Source organism: Eulemur rufifrons, chromosome 14 (assembly GCF_041146395.1).
Source record: "Eulemur rufifrons isolate Redbay chromosome 14, OSU_ERuf_1, whole genome shotgun sequence".
NCBI classification, from domain to species: Eukaryota; Metazoa; Chordata; class Mammalia; order Primates; family Lemuridae; genus Eulemur; species Eulemur rufifrons.
Window position 1 is genome coordinate 22,570,011 of NC_090996.1, and position 15,315 is coordinate 22,585,325.

At 42.8% G+C, this 15,315-nt stretch overlaps 1 protein-coding gene across 1 annotated transcript; it reads right to left on the bottom strand.

Moving 5' to 3' along the window:
* Nucleotides 1-813: 813 nt before the first annotated feature.
* On the bottom strand, nt 814-14,500 carry LDAF1 (lipid droplet assembly factor 1). The gene is made up of 4 exons (XM_069486430.1): nt 14,316-14,500; nt 7,818-7,986; nt 5,672-5,810; nt 814-1,366 (listed from the first exon to the last, which is right to left on the bottom strand). Exons 1-4 carry the CDS (start codon nt 14,409-14,411, stop codon nt 1,285-1,287), a joined length of 486 nt encoding a protein of 161 aa, XP_069342531.1. The 5' UTR covers nt 14,412-14,500; the 3' UTR covers nt 814-1,284.
* Nucleotides 14,501-15,315: the final 815 nt, after the last annotated feature.

Below are 15,315 nucleotides of genomic sequence, written 5' to 3' on the forward strand. Positions count from 1 at the left end.
CACTGTGATTGGTTCAGGGTTGCTCACATGACCCAAGTCTGTCCAATCAGTGCTAACCCCAGGATACCCGTATGTACCGTTGGCAAGAGCAGCTTTCTTGCCGTGTTCAGAGCGCTAACTAGAGCTGCTGGGCCCCCCACATGGGGCAGGCCTGCCTGGTAAAGCAGCTCACACCAATTAAAAAAACAACAACAACAACAACAACAAAAAAACACCAAGCTGAAAGATGCCTAATGACACCACCTGGGCCCTTGGATCTAGTAGTGCCTGAAGTTCTACCTACCCCTTGGCTTTTTGGTTGAGTTAAACTAATCCCTTCCACCACCACCACCCCTTTTTTTTAAGCAACTTTGAATTGAATGTCTATCACTAGCAACTAAAAAAGTCATATTACTCAAGATCTGCCATGAAACTGACAGGTCTGATGTATTAGGGGACGGGAGGGAAGCAGAGGATGAGGAGAAAGAATAAAGGAAAAAAGCCCACCCAAATATTTAATAAAATGCCACAGCAAATAAACCACTGAAGAATTCCACTGGGAAATCTCATAGGATGTTTTTTTTTTTTTTTTTTTTTTACTTTGTAGTCCTTTACTATTTTTTTTCCCAAGAAATAGCTTAACAGGACAAATTCTTTAAAACAATACAAAAGTATCAAGTGCAAATATTAAAAGATTAGTAGCACTGAACAGTATGCAACAGTAACAGTGGAAACCATACCTCTATATTTTTTCAAAAAGACTCTTGGCCACAAAGTTACACTTGGACTCTATTTTCCAACTTTGATGAGCCATTATTCCCAAATGCCGCTGTTCTTTCTGTTAAAAAGCCAATAAGACAGAAGAGCTTGTTCTGTTTTAGATTTTTTTTTCACTTGTTTCAAAATAAGTGAAAAAATAAAAATCTTTCTGCATTTCTAAAAACAAAACACTAAAACCAATACACTTTTGCCCCCAACTGGGCCTTTGGGTCAGGGGGCAGAGCTCTAGAGGCCCAGGACCCTGCCAGGGTCCCATCGGCACACCTGGGGAGTGGGTATGTGAGGCAGGGCCAGCTGTTGAGCCACTGCATTTCTTTGCTGATTCCCCACGTGAGGGTGGGGCAGCAGACAGAAGCAACACAAGATCCCCAAATGGGCCACCACAGGATCCTACAAACAGTGAAAAAGCTAGCGGACACCTCCAAGGAGTGCTTGGCTACCCAACCCCCTTCTCTGAGTCATAATGCCATGGGGCGAGTGTGATTCAACAGCTTTCCAGGGATGCTTGAAAAGATGTTCAGCTGGTCATTCCTGGTAGAGCCCCTCAAAGTCTGTGGACTTCATAGGCAGCTGACATTCACCACTGGGGTTTTGCTGCATCAGTGGTCTGTTTGGTAACAAGAAAAAAATGGTTAGTTCTAGGGCCTCTTTTAAAGAGCAATGTTGAGAGTGTGCGTAGCTGAATATGGGACATTCTCTGCTAGTTTATTTTTAGCTGCTTCTTGCAACCAAACCAGACTTGGGCTGTATCCATTTTACAGCAGAGGAAACTTAGGGCACAGGAGGTTAAAATGACTGGGTTATGGGTTGAGTTATGACCACCTTCCCCTCTTCTAATTTGGATATTGTGTTTTCTCCAAGTGCCTGTGTCTGCACAACAATCCAGGGAGAAAGGCAGAGCAAGGAACAGCTCTACTTTACCAGTGGAAACGAACTGAGATCAGAGAAGTTAAGCAACCTGTTCAAGATCACACAGCTAAAAAATGGCAGAGCTGGGATTCACACCCATATCTTCTGATTCCAGTTAGTTTTTTGACACCTTCAATGAAAAGGAGCTGGGGGAAAAGGAAGAAAAGTAGGCCGTCTTTTTCAGTCCTTCTGACTGTAGGTTTCGGAAGGCTGTTGGGGGGGGGGGAGCGGTGCTACTAATATTAACTTAATTGGATCTATGGATTATCTTTGAATTGCAAGTAGCCTTGACACTCCACTATGGAAAACCACAGGGTTCATCGGAGTTTGGCTGACCAGCCCACATCCCCAATGCCCTTCTCCTTGGGAGTTTACCTACGCTACAGAAGATGAAAAAGCTGAACACTCCTGGCTTAGAGTGGCCACCTGACAAAGTTGTAGCCAGTGAAGTCTGCCAGGGGGAGAATAGGGAGAGATTTCACTTCCTTGATAAAAAGAGTCAGACTTACTTGGTGAACACTCATCTTTTCTTTCATCCTGCCTTGCATGTAGCTGGTGTTCCCAGAACTGTGGCAGTTATCTTGCGGCCACGAGGCAGCAAACCAATGGGCAATGCAGACAGGCAGAAGGTGCCTGGTATGTTGCTGATACCACAGAGCAGCTGCATCCGCCCTGGGCTGTCTCCAGCTTTTTGTTAAGCAATAAAAATAAATTCTTATTTGTTTCAGCTGGGATCTGCTTTGTTTTTTTCCATCATTTGCCACCTAAAGCATTCCTACCTGATATCGAAAAACTAAGAAAGAAGCTTTTCCTCTTCTTAAGCTGTGAGGAGGTTAGGCATGTTCCGGCTGCTTGGGGAGACTGAGTATGATGTGGGATAACTTGGGGGGCTCTACAAACAAAAACAGGCTTCCCTGGCTCCCCACTTCTTTCCAGCTGCAGGCCCTAGGAGCTCTTGCTGTCCCTCTAACAAAGCAGCATGGTCCTTCCTCCTCAGAGGCCAGTTTATCTACATAGGAGGCAGGGGCAATGTATTCCATCAAAAGACTGTTTTGCTGATTTACATAAGTAGGGACATCTTTTTTTCTTTTCTTTTTAAAACATTTTAGCTGTGTTATCTTTTATGTTTTTAGGATCAAAATCCCATTAAATCATAAAATAAATTGGATATTTTCTCCCCGCCCCCTGCCCCCGACTCCCCATGCTTTGGATCAACTAAGGAGGGAGTTATCTTTTCCCTGAGTTTTAAAGAATTCACCAAGGCAGGGGGGCCCAGATGATAATTATGTTCATAATAACCTAACACATTATATGTCTTTTTTCATTCACCTTCTCTCACAAGGGAAGTTTTTCACAGCATATTTGGAAGATCTGCATGACTCAATAAACCAATATTCTCCAAATGACCAATGGATGAAATTACAAAATCATGCATGGTAAAGATACATTTAAAAGTGCAAGATAGACCAGTATATTTTAATATAATAGAATACAAAAATTGCAACTATCATTTAAGAAACTACCACTTAATGGAGTTTTTGTGTACTATCATAGAAGAATATCCACGATCATTTGAAAAAGCTTTTCCTCCCTTTCCCAATTGCACATTTGTTTTTTTGTTCATTTGTTTTGTTTTTGTTTTTTTCTTTTTGGAGACAGAGTCTCACTCTTGCCCTGGGTAGAGGGCAGTGGCGTCATGGTAGCTCACAGCAACCTCAAACTCCTGGGTTGAAGCGATCCTCCTGCCTCAGCCTACCAAGTGGCTGAGACTACAGGTGCATACCACCACACTTGGCTAATTTTTCTACTTTTAGTAGATATGGGGTCCCGCTCTTGCTCAGGCTGGTCTCAAACTCCTGAGCCAAGCCATCCTCCCGCCTCGGCCTCCCCGAGTGCTAGGATTACAGGTGTGAGCCACTGGGCCCAGCCCCAACTGGGTCTTCTTCATATACTTCAACCAGAACAACATATCACAACAGAATGAACACACACACACACACACACACACACACACAGAAAAATAAGAACCCAGCTGACTTCTATTATGGCAGACACTAAAGAGATTTGTAAGACATAAAACAACGATTTGGTTTTGGAAAATATAGCTACTTTTCATTAAAATATTTGTATTATTTTATATATTTAAATATATGTTTATATCAACAGGTAATACTGTTCCTTTTAAATGAATAAATTTTTTTTTACATTTTCTGATATAATTTCTAATAGACTAATTATTGATACGTTTACCCCACATAAACAAAAACTCTTCGGACACCTCGATAATTCTTAAGCAGGTAACATGAATTCTGAGAACAAAAAGCTTAAGAATCTCTGCTCAGGTGAAAACAATTGGATAGGAGGAATAGGGAGGAAAAGGAGATTAAGAACAAATCTTGGATATCTTTTTCAATCTCTTCATTGATAAACAGGCATTCAGATTTTGCTACTTCCTACGGTATGATTTTTAAGAACTTAATCCTATTATGGCAGAGTTCAGGGGCAGGGAGGGATTTTGGCAGGAAAGCATCACCCTGAATAAGCCACATGGGCCATTATTTCTCCTTTTATCTCCTTTAAGACTGAGAGTGATCAAAATAATTTATGAAAAGCTGCATGTGACTCCAGGGATACCAATTAGGCAGGCCTGCGAGAACCACCCCGTGAGAGCAATTTTAAATTATAGCCACTTCACCCTTTACTGTTCAACATATATTTAACAATGGGGATAACCTTTTGGTAAAAATTTCAAGGGCTACTTTGTAGAAAAACAAAAGTCAGGACATAGGTTCCTTTAGAGCAAGCGTTGGCAAACCATGGATGGTCCTGGGGCCAAATCTAGCCAGCTGCTTGTTCTCGTAAACTAATTTTACTGGAACACAGCCAACCCCATTCATTTGCTGACTGTCTATGCTGCTTGCGTGCTACAGGGGCAGAGGTGATTAGTTGCAGCAGGGACTGCATGGCCTGGCAAAGACTAAAATATTTACTATCTGGCCCTTTCCAGAAATTGTTTGCTGACCCCTGTTTTAGAGGGTCACTCCGTATCTTGGTCAGGAGGGCTTTGGAAATAACGGACCTGGATTTAAGTCCTTTCTGTGCTACTCTCTCTCAGTTTTGGGACTTGGCTTCATTTTCCTTATCACAGAATGGGGCTCGTTGTGAGGATTACATGAGACAAGGCCTGGAGAGTATGTAAAAGAGGCCTTGGCACAGAGCAAGTGCTCAATAGCCACAATCATCACTTTAGCAAGTGCTGACATGAAGTACAATGGACTTGGGACTTAGATTCCAAAATCAACACATAGGACAAAAATCAAGCACAAAAAAAAAAAAAAAATCACCTTTGAAAATCCCTTAGGAGGGTGGCACATTATAGACACACACAGTGTCTCCCAGTAATGTCAACACAGCTGGGTTTCCCTCCAGCATTTAAATAGATCACTGTTCCTGCAGTCGAGGCCCGAGTGAAGCAGCTGGCATTTAGGAGCCATATTGTAGGAACAAAATCTATGTATTCAAACACAAGACTCACACTCAGCTGGTGAGAACCACACACTCTGAAGAGCAGAGGGGACCAAGACAGGCTTTGAGGACAGAAGATTCACAGCTCCCATACCACTCTGGGGAGGCACGTTGAACAGAATGGTGGGTCATTCTTCTTCCATTGTTGTCCTCTCCTCCCTAACCAACCCTCCCAAAAAACACCTTAATTTGACTTTTGTAAATTAAATGGGCATCTTTTGAAAGGAATCAATAATAACTACCTGGTAGAGTTGCTATGACAATGAGATAAGTTATGTGCATCACGGAAGATGGAAACGATAGCTTTTGTTTGCAACTTCACTGTAAATTCATATTTGACGTCTGATGTATGTGTGGTGCTATGAGAAACAGCCACCTCTCACGATTTTGCTTCCAGACATACCCTGGGGTTAGGGTTTCATTTGCAAAAATCCCTCCAAATGGCAAAGATTAAATCATTCCACTGACATGCATTTACCTGGGAGAAAAGCAGTAGTTGATAAGGCTGGAGACCACCACATAGGACACCATGAGGGTCCCTGACACGGCGACGGACACGAAGCCCAAGCCGCAGAGGACGCAGAGCAGTGAGAGGCCACCCACAGAGATGATCAGGCCTAGGAGGAGAACATGGTTAGGAGAAGTGTTCATCTAAAAGAGGTTGAAAAGTGTGCTTAAAACAATGACAGGTCACTCAGATTTTTTAAAGTGAGGAGATTTCCCATTAAACATGTAGATTTCTGGCATCACTTAAAAAAAGGAGGTGATCTGGCCCCCTGAGTGGGGATCATGGCATGGTAACAAGCAGCTGGCCTTCCCATCCCCCTTCTGTCCCCAGCATTCCCAAACTGCATTACACTTGTGCCACTTTGCTCATTCTGTCTTGTCTGTAGGCATTTGAGTTTGGGAGCCCCTCATCCTCAAGGTCAGAGATGGACTCCCAGTGCAATCCCCCAGGAGGAGTCAGCCAAGGCAGGAGTATCTCAAGGTCTCAAACTGCCCAGTGAATACCATTATTTACTCTTACAAGCTATGGGTATAAAGGCTTTGCAGGCTAAAGAAAGTAAAACCTAAATATAGCTTTTGATGCTATCCTTCACAGCCCAACCTGACAACTATCACACTTTAATCATAAGGTCTGATTGGTCATTTTGATCTACAATTGGATACTTTTAAATGGGAATATTAATAAATTACCACATAATAAGTACAGGGAAAAGTACATTTTTCATAACATGGGGTCTGTGGGGGAAAAAGAGCAAAAGGTACAAGGGAAAGAACATGAAGAATGAGTAACATGGCACATGTTGTATAGCAAACATCCTTCCCCTTGGTTCCAGAATGGTCAAATAGCCCAGTCTTCCATCCCCACAGCCACAGTGATGGTTTCAAGGATGGACCCTTCCTGAAAAAGCAGGAAGGCAGAGAACACAAATGGATGTGCTGCCTTTTGATAAGCATTTACAAAACCCTAGATCAGTGTTTTTCAAAGTGTGGCCTTTGACCACCTGCATCGGAATCAGATGCATCAGGGAAGCTTGTTAAAAATTCAGATTTCTAAACTCCACTCCAGACCTACTAAAATAACACTTAGTGGATGAGGCCTCAAAGTCTGCATTTTCAGAAAGGAAGTAAATATTACTTGAGTAATATGTACTCAAGTTCAAGAACCACTGCTCTAAAAGCTTTGCACATGCTGTTCCGCTATCCAAAAAGCCCTTCCCTGCCTACCCCAAAACAAAGTTGTTATACATCTTTAAAGTCCTGTCTGCTGCTCCCTTTTTTCTCTCCAAATTTCTTTTGTTACAGTACTCATTCATCATTCCTCTACCTATTCACTCAATTGCCCATCTATTCATCAATATTTACTGAACAACACTCTGCCAGGCTGTATTCAGCTCATCTACCTACTACGCCCATCTTCTCCTTCAAGTGTAAACTGTCCACAGTCCCCTGGGTAGGGAAATAAGCTTGGGTGCTCCTAGCTCTGGGAAGCCAAGGAATGAACCAGAAGTGATCACGCAACCCACTGGAAACTATCTCTTTGGCCACTATCTTGTGGGGGTGTGATCTGATTTGAAAAGGCAAACTGGGCCAATCAGATTTGCTTTCCCAGTAATTTTAACTTAGTAACACAGGGAGAAATTGACAGTTGGCGGTGGGACTTCAGGAAAAAAGGTGGAGAAGGTGGGTTCCAGTAGCCAGCAAGACACCTGTTACGCAACAGGTGCTCAATAACTCACTGTGGAATGAATGGTCTCTCTAACAATAATGCTAGTTAGCTTTCATTGAGAAGCTACTTTGTGCCAGTCCTTGTGCTAAGGACTTTATGGAAGTATAAATTTCAATCCTCACGACTCTTTGAGATAGTAATCTTATATCCCCGTTTTACATGTGAAAAATCTGAGGCTCAAAAAGGGAAAATAATTTGCACAAAATCATAGTGGTGGAGGTGGAATTCTAATGTAGACTCCAGGGTCCTTGTTTTAATGACTCTAACAAGCTGCCTTGTTTGATGTGATTTTGAGAAGAACAGGAAACTCTGACAACAATGGCAGATGCCCCAAAATATTGTTCTCCTGACTGAGTCATTTTCCAAGGGGATGAATAAGTGAGCAGGCTACCTTCCAGTAGTATGAGCCCCACAAGGGCCGCCAGGGAGGTAATCACCACGAGGAGCAGGAAGAACCCAACAGGAACGGCCGACGCAGCAATGAACACCAGCAGGGTGAGGGCCAGAAAAGGATGCCTGTCCAAGTACTGGCCCACCGGAGACTTCAGAAAGGCAACCACCTGTGGGCAAAGGACAAAAAGCCAGGATTAAGTGCCATGTCTGAATCCCAGGTTGAATGGATGCGCCCAAGCTGTGGGAAGTACAACCAGAGGTCATAAAGTTAGAGGCTCTTACGTAAAAAGTCACTACAACAAGACTTCTCCCAAGACATGAGTCACCCAGGCAAGAACTCAAGGCAGCTGTGGACAAGTGGCAAGTTTGAGGGCCCAACCCAAGGTCAAGTCTTGAGGATGGAGGAAAGACCTAGGCACAGCTCTCCTGCTAAACACATCCCCTCTCAGAAGACCTCTCCAGCACATGTGTGCCTTGATGTAACATACGTACAGCTTGCTTCCTGCTTTGCAGCTGAGGTTCGATTAGCTGAAGCCACTGAGAGATAAAGAGGTTAAGTCCTGGCTACTTGGCATCACCTAAAGGATCTTGTTAGAAATGCAGGATCTCAGGCCCCACCCTAGTCTTGCAGAATCAGATTCTGCTTTTTCAACAAGATCCCCAGGTGTGTTGTACACACATTAAAGTTTGAGAAGCAATGGACTGAACGATTGCCTAGAAGCACACAGCTTCCAAGTGGCAAAATCTACACATTGAAAGCTAAGGTCTTTGACTCAAAATGTCGTATGCTTGCAATAGCTGCCACATCATCAGGTAAAAATGCTTTTATGTCATCAACCTGGCTACCATAGTTGGCCATAGCGGGATAACTACTGCAAGCTTATGCTGAGTTAATAAATATATCACCTTCCTTCACTAGGCAAAAGGAACTTTGGATCTGACTCAATGGCAGAGCTGGCCCGAGGCAACCACATAAAAATGGGCTTCCCTCTCTCCTTCTCAGGCCCCAGGCCTTTTCTCTCCTTAGTACTGGCCTTCTAGGCTCTGTTCTCTTAAAAAGTTCCATCACTGCAGAACCTTCTTCCATGATAACTAATCCTTCCTCTGTCTCATTCCTTAGGGCCTTGCAGACCAGAAGCTGAAATGAAGACATAATTCAAGTCCTCAAAATATAAGTGCCTCCTAGAAACAGTAATTCAGCCAAGTGATTCAAATGGTGGTAATTTCGGGGCAAGTTGGAAGGCAGAAGGGTTTTGTAGTTCATGCTGATGGCAACCAAAGTGTAAGGCTCACCCCACTTAAATAGAAAAGGCCGTTCTAGGAAGCCACAGCCATCTGTCTTGGGGCTTCAGCATTGCCTCCTAAGGAGAACTCACAAGGCATGGTGAATGTCACTTCCTGCCAAGCCATGGAATGGCATTAATGTCCACTAGCCACCCTGCCTCCTGCCACCTCGTTCTGACAAAAACCACCAAAGACCTTGGTATTCAGCTTCTCCAGCCAGAGGTGACTGTACCAGGAATCACCTCTGAGCCGGGGCTGCCCAGTTCGGACACTCCGTTATCAGAGCCCGATGAGATCCTCCTGGGGCGGCTGAAGGGGAGAGAGAGGCGGAGGGGTGGTGGGAGTCTCCACACAGAGCGGTGAGCGCTTTCCAGTTCTAATCCACCCACCTCCTCAGCCGATGGCCCCTGCGTCACCTGACAGACTGAACTGTTCTCTCTGATCTTTACAATCCAAAGGGCCCAGGACCCATGGTGGGGAAGAGCCCACGTGGGCTGTCCAGGCAGGGGGGCAGCAGTGCACAGTGAGTTTGTCATGCCAGCAGGGGGAGGCCTGCGCGGTGGGAGGAGCCACTGAGGCTGGGACACGGGGACACCAGGCTCACAGGCTCACACCTGGGCTGTCCAGCACAGCAGCCACCTGTGGCCATTCAGCATCTGAAATGCTTCTCATGTGACTGATGGCCTGAATTTCCACCTGAATTTAATTTAAATTTTAAAGCTGATATTTGACTCAGTCATTGGAAAATTTTTAAGTGTGTTTCAAATAAGTTGGATAGGTGAGTCTGTTTTGTTCAACTATAAATTTCATGAAATCTGAAGAGAGATCAAGTATTTTCTATGGAAATGCAGCATCTGAATTGAGATGTGCTCTAATCCAGTTTTTTCGTAGCCTTTTCCGAGTCTGGGCTCCATAACCAAGAAATAGAAAGTCATTCAGATATGCCAAGAGATCATCTTAAGATTCTTCTCCCAGGAAGCATGGCTGGGCTCAGGCCAATCTGTCACAGGAGAGCAGGACACATTCAGCCATGCCTAACAATGACAGAGAACATTCATTAAACACTTAGGTGCCAGGCACTGTTTTAAGCATTTTCCACGTATTTCATTTATTTCTCCCTACGATGCTTCAAGGTAGATAATGAAGAACAACTTAACATTATTTAAACCCAGGGGCTTAGAACGTAGCAATTAACTTTTCATTCTCATGGCAACAGAGAGGGATACAATGGGAAGATGGAAAGTGGGAGAGCTTATTATTCAGTAACATGCACTGCAATTTTCCATCGCTACCCTAGGGCAGACACAGGTTACCCAACCCAGACTTTACAGGCACCGTGCTGCACTGAAGGGCCCAGGAAGGCCAGGCTGGGACAGACTGGCACATTTTGTGCCAGGCTCTGTGCTGAAGCCTTTTCAAACAGCATCTCAGATAACCCTCACAACAAACCTACGAGCCTGGCAGTGCTTATTTTAGAAAAGGGGAAATGGAAATTCAATAAGCCTAAGAGACTTGCCCATGGTCAAAGGTGGTTTATTTTTTAATACACTCCCAGGCACGGGAGGTTCCAAAGTAGGGGCAATGTGGCCAGTATTGGAGGACACGAAGTCCCCATGGGGACTATTCAGGAGCCAGGCAAATTCTCTGGTGTCAGAATGCAAAAGATATTCCGCAATTCACTGCCTCTTGCTACCAGAAGGGAGAAAGCCGAGGGGTGTGAAGACCATTTAAAACCACTGGCGATGACAAGTCAAAGGTGCCGTGTGATTGTTTTTCCCAGATTGCTGTCCCTGGGTGCCCGCTGGCATGAATTCAGGTTTAGCATACTGGTGCCATAGAGCTTGTTTAAAATTGTCCTTTGTGGCAGGAAACCTAAGCATGGGAGCAAAACTATTTTGTCACAAATATTCCACATAAGGAGACACCATCTGTGGTCATCAGCCCAGCTCATCTTCCATCTCTCCTCTTCGTCCCTGGAAATAGTCCTTTCCCAAGGCAGGGGCAGGCCCCTGAAGCCACGTTTATATCAATGCAATGAAATACCCCAGCCTGGCTGCCACCTCCTTGGCCACAGGTGATTGGGCCAACCAGATTCTTGCTCCCAGGAATCAGGCACTGAGACTCCCAGACCAGGTCCCTTGGAGGGCTTCTGCTGGGAGACGTGGGGAGTTCACAGTGCCAGCCTGGACAACCCCATTTGCCCCCATGAACGGAAAAGCCAAGGGAGCCTGGCTGCAGAGAGAGGAGAATGAAGCAGATACACAAGAAAAACTAAGATAAGAAGCTGCATGGCCAAGGAAGGGCACTGAGAGTTACTTCTGACCCCAGTGACCTGCAAGACCCTGGTTCTAATTCCGTCTGAGGCTCAGCCCGGCTTCACTTCCCGCCCTTGGTTTCTAAGATCACCTTACATTCCCCAAAAGTCCTGGCAGGTTCCACCTGTTGATTTTCTTGTTTGCTAAAACTATTTTGAGCAGGTTTCTCAGTTTAAAAGTAAGACAATTAAGACTTGGCTGTGCACTCCAGAGGGTCCCCGGAAGAGGTGATGGAGCTGTCTCACACACACGCCACCTGGAAGCCCCCTGTTCTCATCTGGAGTTCAGAGGGCTTGTTCACGTCCAGAGAAAGGGTAAAAATTACTTGGGGGGAAGAAATCATCTAAATTCCCCAGAGACAAGGGGATGGGTATGTAAATTATGGTATGCTGATGTGACGTACTTTGCTGATGTATTACAAGGGAAAGCAATTGTTCTGAAGACCTATGCTTCAATATGGAAAAACAGCAGGATACAACATCAAGCAAAAATAAAAATACATAACTCTATCTGCCATGATTACAACCACCACTATGTAAAACTGACATACCAAAAGGGCATAATAATCATCATCATAATAATCACCACCACTGGATTTGGCAGTGATGGGTTTACAGGGGATTTGCTCTCCTTTTTCCTCCAATATCACTCTACTGAGCTGTTAATACAATTAACATTAGTTAATAAATTGATACGATAAAAAAAATTTAGAACAAACAATTCTACCTCGGGACTGTCTGGAGAACACCAGGACTTAAATAACCAATAATTTTTCCAATCATTCTGGGAGTCAGCTGGCCTGGTAGTTATCAGGCCCAAACCTATCCCAACAAACACGGCTGAGGATCTGACATGAAGGATTGAAGAAAGTTCCAAAAAGTGAGTTCATCTGCTATGAAATGCCTACTTCAGAAGGCGGACGTGACTTTTAACCAAGTGAAGACGTGCCGAATGCCTAGTGGAGTGCTTGGCATATAGTCAGTGCTCAATAAATACAATGCCAATCCTTGTAATTTGCAGATTCCATATTTGTGAATCCTCCTACTCATTAAAATGTATTTGTAACCTCAAATTCAATACTTGCAGCACCTTCGAGGTCATTAGTGGACAAACGGCAGTGAAAAATTGAGTCACCTGACAGGTGTGTAGTTCCCAGCTGAGGTCAAGCAAGGTGACACTCTGCCTTCTTATTTCAGTTCTTTAAACAAGTGTCCTTATTGTGGTCTTTTTAGTGTCACATTTTCACATTTTTGTGCTTTTGGTCTGTGATTTCACTGTTTCAAATGGTCTCCAAGTATAGTGCTTAAGTGTTATCTACTGTTTTCAGGCACAAGAAGGCTATGATGTGCCTTATGGAGAAAATACACGTGTTAGATAAGCTTCGTGCAAGGCATGAGTCACAGTATTGTGGGCCCTGAATTCAATGTTAACGATCACTAATGTATATTAAATAAAATGTCTTTAAACACAAATATACATAAAACAAGGGTATATACTTATCAGTTGATGAAATGTTGTGACCAGAGGCTTGAACCAACTGAATCCTGTATTTCCCCTAGGAACAATGGCTCAGTATTTGCTAATTCAGCATCTACAGTGACTTCATAGAATATAACTACCATGAACAGTGAGAACCAACTATAAATGTGGAAAAGGCATGAGGACCCTTCTTACTGAGCTAACTTTTAAAGAAGAGTTTCAGCCAGCTGACTTAGAAAGCTGCTTGTCGAATTTAAAAATAACTTGATAAATCCACAAAAAGTGCCAGATACATTCTGGAGTGAGTCCAGAAAAGATCTCTCTAGAGTATATTGCTCTAGACCACAAAGAAGTATCTCCTCAAGTAGACCCTAGTGGAAGTGTGCTATGCAATACAAAAATAGATCACAAAACAGTTCATTTTGTTACATATACATATGTATTTTGATGGGTATATTGCATTTTTAAAAAGTCGAGAATGACATACAACAAAATGTTAATAGTACTACCTTTGAAAGCTTTTTCCCCCTGACAAAATGCTGAAAGATACATAAAAGAAAGCAATAAAGATAAATATGCAAGAAAGTGGAATATACTATCTCAAGTCCCTTTGTCACTGAGTGACTACTGAATACCTGAAAAGCAACTAACTCAAACTGAAATATGCTGAAAGTATAAAATACACACTGGATTTCAAAGAGTTACTACAAAAGAAAGGTAAGAACTTTTTTTCATTAATAATTTCATTAATAATTTTTTATAATGATTAAATGGTGAAATAATATTTTAGATATATTACATTAAATAAAATACATTATTAAAATTAATTTCACCTGTTTCTTTTTACTTTTCAAAGACATGAAAATGTCTAGAAAATTTTAAATTACATATGTGGCTCAGATCCTATTTCTGTTGGACACTGGATTTCTAGTGGAACACTGGACTTGAATCTTAACACAGGCTTTGGCCCCTCATTTTCAGGGTAACAGATAAGCTGAACTTAAAAACAATACAAAACAAATGATATGTGTGGCACAGACTGTTCTTTATACAGCCTAAGAATTGCATTTGCCACTAGGCATGGATATCTGACTAAATTTTGGCCTATGAGATATAATTGGAAGTATTATGTGTGACTTCCAGGAAGTTTCCTTAATTAGGAAGTGGCTTACAAATCTCTCTTGCACCTTCTCCTTCAATTCTATTGCCTGGAATATGGATACAATGGCTGGTGCTCTTGCAGTCAATGTTGGACAATGAATTTGAAAGTCACAACTTAGACATGGCAGGGTGGTGAGCTAGAAAAATTCCTGACACATATCCATGTCTCTTCTATTTGAGAAAGAAATTACTTTCTATCTTGTTTATGCTAGTGTTATTTGGGGATTTTCTACTATACATAGTGATTGGAAACTGACCTTTGAGTTATTCTGGAAGGACTCTATCAGCAAAGACAGCTTCTTCTGCAGCTCCTGCAAGTCCCTTGTGGTACTCGGGGGTTCCTCTTTTGCCATCCTGAAACTCACTTCAATCTCTTTGGGGATTAATTCTCCTACCACTAAGTTCTCCCGTGCAGCATGTAGTCCAACTTCTCATGTCTCCCTGTTGCTTGCTGTCACTGGAGGAAACAAAAACCATTAGTGGTCTCCATTCAGTTGGTTCAACAAGAGCTTGTACTATCCTCACACATTGATGGTGGGCATGCAGATTGAGAGTAACTCGGCAATGTTTATCAAAACTTCAAGTTGCACACACTTCAATCCAGCACGTTATTTTCCAGGATCACAAAAGAAATAATCAAACAGATCTCAAAATGTACCAAAGGGTGCATTGTATCCCTGTTGATAATACATAATGACTAGCAAAACAATGGAAAGACACTAACTGTCCATTAGGAGGAAATTGGTTAAATAATGATACATTCAGAGTCATTAAAATGATAGTGTGGATATTTAGTGACATGAAAAGATGTCCATTTTTTTTTAAAAATATATTATAAAATACTCCATTTTGTTACATACACATATGTATTTTACATATTAATATAGCATAGCAAAAGATCTAGAAGGACATATAACAAAGCGTTAACAGTATTATCTCTGAGAGTTTATATTCATCTTTTAGCCTGACAAAATGCTAAAAAGAACATACAGAAAGCAAGAGAGCTAAATACACTATTTCAAGTCTCATTGCCTGTTTTCTGCCCCCAACAAAGCCTTTCTCCTACAATAGTGACCTTGGCTGATTTCTCCTCTTTATTACTGGACAGGTTGGCTCCCAATTACGTTATACCATAAATCATTCTCTATTTACTTGTGGGTCAGCCTGTTCCTCCTAACAAAAGCCCCACCTCACGGGCAGATCTTGCCACAACAATTATACTCTGTGACTAAACAGCCTGGAATGTCCAGGACTGTC

What these genes read in the sequence shown, in the direction of transcription:
- LDAF1 (XM_069486430.1), bottom strand. Translation starts at nt 14,411, where the DNA reads ATGGCAAAAGAGGAACCCCCGAGTACCACAAGGGACTTGCAGGAGCTG. An exon ending in CCTTCCAGAATAACTCAAAG is followed by an intron (nt 7,987 to 14,315) that starts GTCAGTTTCCAA and finishes CTTTGCCCACAG; the next exon opens with GTGGTTGCCTTTCTGAAGTC. An exon ending in AACTACTGCTTTTCTCCCAG is followed by an intron (nt 1,367 to 5,671) that starts GTAAATGCATGT and finishes GTTACCAAACAG; the next exon opens with ACCACTGATGCAGCAAAACC.